Genomic DNA, 12,826 nt, shown 5'->3' on the forward strand with positions numbered 1-12,826 from the left:
TGTTGTTTTTGATTTTCTTAAATAACATCAATAAAGGGATAGACGGCATGATGTCTAAATTTGCATATGATGTAAAGATTGGTAGAGTAGTTTATGATCACCACTAAGCAGAGCTTCTTCAGCGTGACCTAGATAGACCTCAGGGATGACCAGAAGAGTGGCAGCTTTGCTTTAATCCAGCAAAGTACCAGATCTTACACTTGGGAAACGGTGATCTGATTGAGGTGTATAAGGCCTTGAATGGGTTCAGCACGCTGAATTCTGATAGGATCCTTCCACTTGTTCAGATTATGAACCTAAGGGGGCATAAATTCAAATTAAGAAAGGACAGATGTAGAATAGATGTGCGGAAATTTGCCTTTAGCCAGGGGGTGGTTAATTGCTGGAACAAACTTCCATCTGTTGTTGTGGAAGTTGATAGGTTGAATAAATTTAAGGAGGAACTGGACAGGCATTTGGAGGGAATGGTGTGATTTTTTTTGGCTAATGCTGCATAAGCTCATACATTTGCTTTCTTGCATCACATGCCACTACTACTACTACAAACAAACTGCAACTAACACAATACGTGCAAGTGAGATACGGAGTAACAAGCTTAAAAAATAGGAATGAAGAAAAGATTCTGAAAATATGTTTTTTATATGATTGAAGAATAAGGGGAAACCCATTTCGGCATAATAACGTAAAAACCCACAGAATTCCAGCAAATGGTATTATCAGAAATGCAATAAGATCAAGTTTACTATCCGTTTATAATAGATTGCACTAACAGAAAAGCCCAATAAACTGCAAACTGTTTTCATTGTTTTAGGTAGTGACCTCCAGGAAATGTGCTTTAGAAAAATATCGTAAAGGTGTTCAAAATTGATTCTTATAACCAAACATATGATAATGATGAAAGGTAATGCCTTTTAATGATTTGAATTGGGTTTTTGAAATTTGATTCTATGAATTGGCTGATTCTACTAACCAGTGATCATGTTAACTGATGCCTGCTTACTTCACTTTACGACGGGCTTACGATTATTTCCAACTGAACTACATGGTCCTTCCAATAGCAACATTTGTAAACGTGTTGGCGCATGTTTTGTTTTTGCATCCTTTAGTTGAAGCGATTTTTTGTTGTGCTTTAATCAATTTTTTTAATCAATATGTACAATTTCCATTATAAACATCACCATTTAGAGATAAATAGCTTAGTTATATAGTGAAAATTTTAACTTCTCTGAGGTTTTGGAACAAATGACCAAAAAACAATGTTATTGGGTTCACATTACGATATTTTCACGATACAATGCTGTCTCTAGAACAGATTAACATCGTAAAGCAGAGATCCACCGTAATCAATTATGAAAATTGTCATAATTGATTATTTTGCTAACTCTCGATTATGCCATCATTAGTAAAAACTTCTGAAGTTCCCAGGTTATATATCATCCAGTAATAATGTATGGATAAAAATTTCATATTAAAAAGAAAATACTTTTCATTATTATATTTTCATTAAGTATTCATGATCATATATAGGAATAATATTTATAAAATACTTACCCAAAATTGGTACAAGGATTCCAATTAGAAAGATTTTAGTATTACTGAATGTGTAATATATGAAGAGCACACCTAATTATTTTGATAAAACAAATATGTAAATTATATTTTCCAAACTAAAACAAGATATGACTCAAAGAACTAATTATGTTATTGCATATTGAAAAACAAGTACAGTAGACTGTTGAAATAACGGCACCCCAAATAAAGTCACATTGAGATTGGATGTTTACAAAGTACTGAAAAAAAAAAAAAAAAAAAAAAAGAAAGAAGAAAATGGCAAGTTATGTGATAACTTTTTTTGTTTAAATTCCCCTTTTTGAAAGTGAATTCTGTACTGATATCACCAATTATAGTGCTGTTTTACATTTATTTTAAATTAAAAACCTCTCACTATGGCTCCTAAAGTTAATAAACCTCATACAGAGAAGAAAATAAGAATAATTAAGAACATTAAAGTTTAGTGGCAAACTTTATATAATAATAGAAAATAGAATGGGCGTAAGTAGATGTATTAATGGCAGAATATAACGTTGGATAGTCAACATGTTTATGTTTTTTATGTGCAGTTAATAAAATTCATTCTTAAATCTCTCTATTTGTTATTTAGCCTGATTATTTCTGCATTAAATATATTAAAAATAAAACTTTCTAGATAACGGAAAAATCGAAATAATGACATCTTGAATCCCCGAAGGTGCCGCTATTCTGAAAGTCTACTGCAGTAATAACAGTCAGAGTTTCTTTTACATTTAGCTGTAGTATGGCATTCAGAATGAAGGTTGTGAAATACTTGTAAAGGTCACTTCTGTGTACAAAACTTATTAGAAAATTTAGACTAAATGCATTTTACAAATGAACTTAATATTAAACATATACACAAACTTATGAGTTTATATCTCTCTCCCCAAGTTCCGTCCTCAGTAACAATGTTAAAATTCCTAAACACTGAAAACTAACAGATCTTACATTCTAGCCAAGTTCTGAAAATGGGACAAAAAGAACAAAGTTCTCTGTGATATCTGTACTGGATGCTGAAATAGGAGAAAATGAATTTGCACATGGGACAGGACAAAGGATCAGACTTTTCTGGGCTTCTAATGATTAAAATTTCATTGGCACTGCTGTAAAAATTAGTCTGGAGGGTAGTAAGGGTAGAGACATTTTCCTATTACAGAGTTTTGTCATGTAACAAGTCTGGCTGAGCATCATGTCAGGTGATTTGCTAAAGTAGATTGGGTATAGCCTTCATTCCTGCTATATCCAACTCAATATCATTCCACACTAACGTATCTGAAAAATAAGACTATTGATGAGTATCCAGTACATGCCTAGATCCAAATTTAAAATTAAAAAATGACTGAACACAGGATTCAGAAATAATCCAGAAACATGGCCAGCAACCCAATTTCAGAAATCTCTTGCTAGCTACTAAGATCTGTACCTTCTATTTTATGATACAATAAAATAAAAGCTTAGCTATGAGGATTGCCATCCAATCTGAATACTATGCACTGTTTGTTTCGAAGATAGTCCTTCCCCAACCCCAAGAGTAAGGAAGAAACTGAGGCATGATAACTTCTTAATATTAAAGCTGTGACACAATAAAAAAAATTCAAATCGTACCTCTTTTAAAGTTTTATGCAAGAGCAAGTGCAAGGCAGTTGTGTCAACTACTTTCTAACAAGTTGGAGCTAAAATATAACAGGAAAAAAACATGCATCTCATAGTGGTATTCTTAACATATTGGCATAATTCTTTATCTGCCTTCTGCTGCTTTTTAAACAAAATCCTGCCATTTACCCGGTATAACTTACCAACCTGCCTAACCAAAATATGATAATGGAAAACTTGGCCCAAACTCTGGCAATATCATCTACAGCAGCTGTCATTAGTGCTAAATGCTGTTCATTCAACCTCTTCATTTGTAAATGATGCAGGTAATTTTCTTTTAACCAGAATGCTAAAAGCTTGAGGAAAATGCTTGATTCACTGAATCAAATTTTTTTCCAGTGCTTCTAACCAGGGGCATATTCAGGGGTGGGCAGAGAGGGCATAGTCCCCACCAACCAAAATTTTTAAAATTAAAAAAACAGAATGCAGGTGGTGTTCTTAAAAAAAAAACTCAAAAGCCTGGTTGCCATGCCCCCCTTACGATGACACCTGGATACACCACTGCTGCTAACTGAACATGTGACAGAGAGAGAGAGAGAGAGATTTGGCTGAATCCCACCAACACCAACCATCTGACGTGCACCACAAGAGAAGGCTACATAATAAACTGCAATTCTAGAACTCGCATGAAATGAGTGTCAACTGTCACTATAATCAGTGACAGTACTTACCAGTCTGTTGTAGCAGTTCTTATAACCAAAGAAATATAAAGAAATATGATTTCCAGAGTTAATCACCTAGCCTAATGCAGTTGCAAGCTACATTCCTCCAGTCACTGACTCTGATACAATAGGCAGTTTTTCCAGTGGCTGACCTGTGAAGGATGAAACCTGCCTCCTTTAAAGAACCTATATGCTTCATGGCTCCTTTTCATGCAATCTGAAATTTGTCTGTCTAGAATTTTGGATGTTAATGAAGGGCCAATTTGAGGGTTTAGGGTCAAACAACATTAACTACAAAATCATTTTGTAGTTACCTTTTTTTGTAATTAACCAAGAAAAACTCATTTGAGATTTTCTTGGTTTACTAGAAATGTGCTTACAGCCCAAGCTAACTTGTAAAATACTAGAGAGATACAGTTCTATGACATTATATGCATTATTATTTGTACAAAGCAAAACTAAAGTTATCTCAAAAAAAAAAAGAAATTGTAGCTAATGTTTGACACTAAACCCTCAAATTGTCCGGGAAATAGAAAATATATTGTATGAAACAGATAGGTGGAATAGGACCAAGTTCTGTCTGCCAGGAGAAAAAGTTAATGATGCTGAAGACGAACTGATGTACACACTGACACTAATGATATTAAGAATAGATTTCATAGGGCAATGTTCAAAAAAAAAAAAAAAGTCAAGTTAAGATTAAATTTGAAAATGTCCACCTAACCACACAAGGTAGGAGGGAATACACGATGAGAACCTTGTCAATTAATTCTACCATGGAGAGACAGTGCAGCAAGACTCATGAGGTAGAATTTTTTAAAGTGTCATCTGTGCTAATAGGAGGAACTGTTTTTACAGGGATAGGACACACTGAAATGGAAGGGGATGTTCTATTAGGAGGGATTTGTCACCCTTTTTTAGGAACTGGCTGGATATGAGCAAATTTCCAAGCTGAAGGAAAAACACCTTTGGAATAAGAAAGTGAAAAAAAGGCCGCAAAGAACAGGAGTAAGTTCAGGAACACAGGTTTTGAGAACAAGTGGAGAAATACCATCAGGACCTGGAGCTTTCTTAGCATCGAGATTTGTCAAAATCCTTCTGACATCCTTTTGACGGAAGACCACAGGAGGCATTGAATGGAGCAGGTTGGGAATGGTGGGAGGTGTTTTACCAAAATCATTAATACATGAGTTGGAAGAAAAAAGGGATGCTAGCAGGTCAGCTTTATCATTGGCTGAAGTGACAAGAGAACCATCTGGTTTTGACAGAGGTGGAAACAGAGATGGGCAAAAGTTACAGCCAATAGCTTTCGCAAGAGACTAGAATGCTTGGTTACCATTAGGGCAAGAAGCAAGTTTTCTACTCACAGCCTGTTCAAAATCTAGTTTGGACTGATTAATAACTGCTTTACAACTGTTGCGAGCTTTGGTGTAGGCAGATAATGAAATTGAAGAATTGGAAACAAGCCAATTACGATACACAACGTTCTTCTCTTGAACAGCCTTAACACATTTATTGGAAAACCAAGGTTCAGATAAAGGGCGAGATTTTAAAGTGGAATGTGTAATAAAGGATTCCATTCCTACAAGAATAATTTCACTGACATGATCTGAGAAAATGGTGACATCAGATGTTTTGAAACAGTAATCCAACCAAGCAAAAGAAGAAACGAATTAATGAAAGTCATCCCATTTTGCATTCTTGTAATGGCAACAACATGAAGTTGGGAATAGCCATGAGATAAAGGCTCCATTGGAGAAGAGAATCACCAAGTTGAGATCTGAGGTGCCTAAAGGACCACTCACTTTGACTGTGTACTTAGAAGGGTTGTTTGTGAGAAAAAGATCAAGCTTGTTGGCTGTATGGTTAGGATTGTCTGGTATTCTTGTAGATAAATGAACAATCTGTGCAAGGTCATTAGTAATTGCAAAAGCCTCAGCATCTCAACCAGTTCAGTTGGTGTGACTAGAAAACAGATGCCAGCTTGAGTTGTGAACATTAAAATCACCAAGGAAAATTACCTCAATGTTAGGAAAGTTGGACTGGAGAAAATGAAGTTGAAAAGAGACAAAGTCAATGAGTTCCAAGTGATTAATGGAATTGGGAGAATGGTATAGAGTACAGATGAATTTGACAGAATGAAGTAGAGAGATTTTAAGCCACAGAAGATTGAAAAGAGGAGATTTCAAATTACCAAGTCTCTAACAGGGAATATCAGAACAGACATATGCACAAGTACCACCTTTGATACGAAAGGAATCGTACAGCGAATATTTTGGGCAACTGAGATGAGCAGTATTTGAATCAACTGATAACTGAGATTCTGTCATAAAAAGTACATGGGGTGTTGCAGATTGCAAGTGGAAATGGACATCGTTGAGATTAGAATTGAGGTCACATATATTTGTAAAATGAACTAGGAAATATTTTGGGGGTTTAGATCTTTTCGCAAAAAAGCTTACTCTTAGTTTGACAATTCATAGCATATTCAATAGTAAGAAAATGTGGGGGGGGAGAACATGCTGTACGAATTAATGAAATTTTTGGATATGGCATACACAACTCAGACAACACAACTCTTACACATGGTAAGAATATACCCAGATCCTTGACATAACGTGGCATCGATAATGGCCCCTGCATACACACAACTCAGACTCCCTCCGGCAGAGTAGTGGTAGCAAGATTATACACTAGCTGATCCAGAAGCATCGTAAAGAGTTACCAATAGGTTCAGTCCAGTGTACTAACTAGCAGCCGGCCTGCAAACACCGTTTTAGAGCTGTGCCCTCGAAATGTAAGGAAGATTGGATCATGCCATGATGTTCATCAATTGGAGAAAGACAGTCTGAGAAACAGCGACTGAGGTTTAACATTGGCAAATGCAAAGTACTGCACTTGGGCAACAATAATCCCAGAATAACAAATCAAATGAGTATCCCTACAGTCAAGCTGATGGGGAATGAGAAAGACCTAGGGGTAGTTGCACAGTCTGACATGAATTCACTGAGTAGTGATGATAGGCTTCTTTGCCAGCTCATGGGATTCTGTCAATGATATACAGAAATTTTGCCAGCACAGACAAATGTCTTGATTATCCCACTGTATAATTAAATGGTTAGACTGTATACTAGTTTTGGAGACTCATTTTAAGAAGTAGATATCTTGGAACAGGTGCAGGGAAGAGCAACACGATTAGTCAAGGGCACAAATTACTTCAGTTCTGCAAATTGCAGCACTTGGAAACCAGGCACCTGTGAGTAGACCTTACTGAAGTGTTTAAGGCCTTAAATGGATTGAGTAAATTAAATGCAGAAGGAGGCATCCTAACTCTTGCTCAGATGACACACATAAGTGGACAAATTTAAATTGAAAAAGTATAGGTGCAGGATACATGTGCAAAAATTGCTTTAGCCAGAGAGTAAATGATTGTTGTAACAAACTACCACCTGGTGTTGTGAAAGTGGAGTTTCAGAAGAATAAGCACAAAATTGCTTATCCGAACCTGGATTCAATGATGATCCCAATCCCTCAACATTAGCAGCACGAGAATTCCAGTACCTCCTCAGCACGGACTAAATTATACTGCAGACCATTACATCAGACATGACTGCAAAGAAGCACATATGAGCCAAGAATGAGTAGTATACAGTATAATGTTCCATTAGTGAATCCAATTAAGATTTTCCACTTTTTTTTTTTTTTTTTTAAATGATGGGTGAGATGAATTTGAGGGTATTTCATTATTTAAGAACCTTCCAAAGATCAGTGCTGTGAAAGGGAGAATTATTGAGGGATCCCAAATGAGTTTCTACAGGATGGAAGCTTTGAAAAATGCCTCAATATATTAGAACTAAAAGCATGGCAGGCTTTCAAATGATTTTGTAGAAATCTTTTTGGTTTGTAGAAATCTTTTTCCCCCCTGCTCAATATTATAGAATGGGATGTTGTATGCAGCTGAAACTATTTCTTGTATTCACATTTAAACTTCTTTCCTAAAAACCTAAGCATGGTGAGTAATGAGCAGGATGATTAAATGAAGACAGTCAGTGGAAAACTACTGTCAAGATTTCTGAAACAAATGTATGTTGGGAGACTTCTGCTGGAGGTTGAACTGTGAAATTCTGGACCAAAAGATCCACACAACATTTTTAAATTGTACAACTATGTGTATAAAGTGTATTGGGTTTTAAACTGTAAAAATTATAAAAATGTAATTGTAACCAGTCTTGTGTGTTTTGTAATGAAAATTGTCTTAACTTATACTGATATTGTCACCATTTGCATTACAAAAACATATGTTAAAAAAAAAAAAAAACCATCCGAGAACATATTTGAAATCAGTACACAATTGGTTTAGAAAAGCATGTATACATCTTTAATGAAAAAAAAGTTTCATTAAATTTTGTTGACCAGTGTAACTGTCAATATAGATTCTGTCAGTATTGATTCACTCATAATATCTTGGCTTACATTACTCACCTTTGGACAAATTGAGGAAAACCTTGAGGGACCTCAAATCAGAGAAACTCAAGAGTTTCTTCCAACATTCCTACGGAATGTATTCCCTAGGAATGTTAGGAGCAACGTTTGGCATAAAGGTCTTTTGAACAAGCTTTCATCTTAAGGTCTGCCTTCTGTTTATCATAATTGGATAGCTTGCTTTCTTTCACCACTCAATGCATGTGACAGTGTAGATGGCTATCTAACTTCAACTAATACTCTATTCCACAAGGTTCTGTTCTCTTTTCCATTTATTTCCTTCTTTATATACTATAGGAAATAAATTAACAACATTCTTCCATCAACTGTAAATCTTATCCATAGTTTTTCCTGATGATAATACACAGTTTCACCTTCCAGTTCAGCAAACCCTGCTCTGCACAAACAGCTGCAACTGCCTGAATATCCACCACCAGTCCCTTAATTATCTGGTAGGGAAAAGAAAGCTTAGTTAACACCAATTCTAAAACAGTCATATTTTATATCTTGCAAAAAGAGTGTACTCTTCCCATAGCCCTTTTCAACAACACTCAGATTTCAAGAAAGGTAAACATTCACTTGTCTTGAAAAAAGCCTTTCTTCTCATAGCCACATCACAAAATATTGCTTCTTAGGAATCAAATTAGGCATGCGCTCTCGCTCTCTCTCTCTCTCTCTCTATTATTCTTTTTCTAAACAATTGCTAATTGTATATAAATCACAAATCTGTCCTACTAATGAATATTATTCCCATATCCAGGATGGTGCCCCCAAAACTTCTCAAACTTCTATATTCTATCAAAAAAGAGGAGCAGTCAGGTTAATTAATAATCTCACAAACTCACTCCACTTCCTATCACATATATTCAGTTTCTGCTGCATGCATTTTCTGTAGAAATTTCTACCGGCACTTCTATTTCATCCCTTATTCCAAACCACTCTGAACATGTGCCTTAACAAGTCAACATTCATTCACAGTTTCAGCTCCAAGCTCACTTCTCTTCCTCATTTATCCTTTCTACTTCTCTTCATTGGAACAATCTCTTAATGTTTTTTTTCCCCCCTTGAAAATTACAATCCATAGAAATTCAAGTCCAATGCCAACATTGTCTGCCTTCTCAACCATCAACCTATATGGAATCTTTAGTACTATGGGTTCTATTGTTTGGGGCTATGAAAAAAAAAATCTCCTGGGATTTCACCCAAGTCCACTTATGCATGCATTATATATTTAAATATAAAAAAAAGTCTGAAAATCTATTTTGATTCTTCACTGTCATTGGAAAGATCATATCAACTAATACATTTTTCCCATTCAAGCATAATTTCTCTACCAACAATCCATTTTCAGTGAAGATACAATCATGTAGGTATTTATAACTGTTACCTGGGCCAATAGCATTGCCAAGCCTAAAGAGAATACTCATGTGGAAATATTTACACAATTTTTTTTTTTTTTTTTTTTTTTGTTTCTCTGTTTGGAATGTTCCTTCTTTTCACAAAAAGAAGTCACTTCTGTTTGTTGTTCCATGTGGTCAGAAGTCGGTCCACACAGTTCTGCCTGTGCATTTTCTGGAAAGGTGGCAACAGTTGAGAGATTTATTGAGCAGAACTTTGTGAAGGTGAGCAAGTGATTCTGCATTTTTTCCTTGGCCAAAACAGACCTTATCAACCATTTCACCAAATGTTACACAGTCTTTGTCAACTCATCCACTTCACATTTTCTTCTATGATGGTGGCCTTCTTGGTTACTCTGGAATTTTTTCTTCATGACAAGTTAAATGTGATGAGTGGTTCCCCATTTTTCATTTGTTTGGAGGAACAGGTTCAAATTTTATCAAAGACTGAAGGAATTCCTTTGGACTGAGGCTGCAATTAGTTGATCTACTTTGGGCAAATACAAATTTTTTTGAACCCCCCCCTAATGACTGCTTGTTATACTTTTTAATTTCAGAAGTGCTTATATGGCTCTTCTAACCTCTTTATTAAACTGACTTGTCAGAGTCTATTTAAAGAAGAGGTTATAAGAGTTAAAAGTGGTATCCTAGTCTAGTTAAACATTTACTCAAAGACAGCTGATGTAATAGTAGTAATAGTGGCATGTGATGCAAGAAAGCAAGCTTATGAGCTTATGTAGCATCAGCCAAAAAAAAAAAAAAAAAAAAAATATTCAAACAACCATTCCCTCTAAACATTTGTCCAGTTCCTCCTTACATTTATTTAACCTATCAACTTCCACAACAGATGGAAGTTTGTTCCAGCAATTAACCACCCGCTAGCTAAATGCAAATTTCAGCACATCAATTCTACAGCTGTCTTTCTTCTCAATTTAAATTTATGCTCATTTACGTTTGTAATCTGAACAAGTGGAAAAATCACATCAGAATTCAGATTGCTCAACCCATTCAAGGCCTTATATTTCTTTGTAAGAGCAACCCTTTGTTCCATACACTAATCTTGTTTCCCTTCTCTGTACACGTTCAAGCAAATCTATATCCTTCCTAAAATGAGGCCTCCAGACCTGTACGCAATATTCACGGCGTGACCTGACCATTGCCTTATAGAGAGGGACAATCACCTTTTTCCTGCTAGCAAAATTCCTGTGTATCATTGACAAAACCCCATGACCTGCTCTTGCAACTTGTGTGCATTGTTCAGAAAACTTCATATCTGACTGCACAATTACTCCCAAGTCGTTTTCATTTTATACCATACAAAGTGTAGTACCACACAGTTGGTACATTCCTCTGGGGTTACTTCTACCCATATGCAGTACTTTGCATTTCTCAATGTTAAACTTCAGTTGCCACTTCTCAGCCCATCTTCCCAAATTTTATATATACTGTTGCAGTAGCACACTGTCATTACTGTAATTAACAACCCTGCCAACCTTTGTATCATTTGCAAACTTTGACACTAAGCCTGATATACCTTATATAACAGTTGAAGGCGATCGACTCTCTTTAAAAATTACAGCAGTGAATTACAGGCTCCGAAAAAGCGATAAGTGTTTGCCATTTTATTTACCTAATTGTTATTTTATATTGAACTTTATAAGTAGCCATATAGTTCTAGATACGCTGGTTATTTTTATTTTAGATAAGAGTTTTTGTAGATTACTACTTAATATATGTGAAACCGTTGTTTCATTCGAATATTGCAGCCATTGTTTTTGTATAGAGTAGTAATGAATTCAAATTTTTAATTGTGGTAACTAGGTAGCTCTAACATAAAATTATATAGTGTAATTCGCATCCCTGCATTTAGTATTCTATTAGATAGTGTAGTATTGACAATTAATTAAATTTATTGATCTTATTAATTTAAAATATCATGTCCCAGACTACAGCGGCAAAGCAACGGGTACAAAGTGGCAGGAGTGCTGTGACACGGGGGAGAACTGAGGGGGGGCAATTCTCCAATGCATTGCAGCCTAAAAAAATTTGCAACTTGTGAAATGTTTGCCGAACTCTCTGGAACAGTACATGATCTAGCCAAAAGGATGTCTTTGTGTATGCCAGGTGCAGAGAGTGTCTAGTAATTAGGCGTTAGCTCAGCTTTCTGATGGGCGTCTATGAGAGCTTGAGGTGTAGGGTAGATGCCTTTGAAGAAATTAATATGAGGGGGCCCATCAAGCTCTCAGCTGCCCAACTCAACGCCAGAGCTCACTTCTGGGCATCAGGCAACACAGCGGCAACCTCCAAGGCAGAATGCACTGGACCCACAGGAGTTAGTTATCGTCGGTGACTGTATTGTCAGAGAGACAGGGAATATATTGTGTAAAAAGGATAGATGGAATAGGACCAGGGTATGTCTGCCAGGGGCAAACGTTGATGACGTTGTAAAGCATATATCATCTTTTAAGGGCACAAAGGGTCATATTGTTGTACACGTTGGCACCAATGACATTAAGAGTAGATCTGCAGATTTACTTAACAAGTACAGATCAATGTTGCAAAAAAGTCATGAATTAGGGTTAAATTTGAAAGTGTCTGCAATTCTGCCCAGACACAATAGGAGGGAGTACATGATGAGAGCCTTTTCAATCAATTCAGCCCTGGAGAAAATGTGCAAGGCTCAAGGGGGTAAAATTTTTTACAGCCTGGTCTGTGCTTGATAACAGGAGAGACTGCTTCTATACGGATGGAATACACTTAAATAGAAAGGGTGCAAGAATATTTGCTGATGCTATTGAGGCAGTCTTAGGCGGGTCCGAAAACTGCTAGCTTGGGAGGATTAACAGACTAAAAGATTAAAAGTAGCCACTGGCAGAGGTGAAGGTGATTCTTGCACTACTTCTATGAGAATAAGCAAAATTGAGAGTAGGAGTGTGCTATAGGCCTAATGACTGATGAGTATAATAAGAAACTGTACAGGGAAATAGAGTGGGCCAGTAAATCAGAGAGTCTTATAATGGGGGATTTAATTTCCCAGATATTGACTGGAATTTGGGCGTT

General features: G+C 36.1%; 1 protein-coding gene across 2 annotated transcripts in view; it reads right to left on the reverse strand.

The window, feature by feature from the left end:
* Positions 1-12,826, reverse strand: part of Jwa (PRA1 family protein Jwa) — a 75,445-nt gene that overhangs the window by 31,224 nt on the left and 31,395 nt on the right. For both annotated transcript variants that reach the window (XM_090387596.1, XM_090387595.1), the window contains exon 3: positions 1,552-1,623. In XM_090387596.1, the coding sequence (XP_090243722.1) occupies positions 1,552-1,623 (72 nt within the window). The remainder of the gene's footprint in view (positions 1-1,551; positions 1,624-12,826) is intronic.

Source organism: Mastigoproctus giganteus, chromosome 13, assembly GCF_048544385.1.
Source record: "Mastigoproctus giganteus isolate SK-2022 chromosome 13, ASM4854438v1, whole genome shotgun sequence".
Classification (NCBI taxonomy): Eukaryota; Metazoa; Arthropoda; class Arachnida; order Uropygi; family Thelyphonidae; genus Mastigoproctus; species Mastigoproctus giganteus.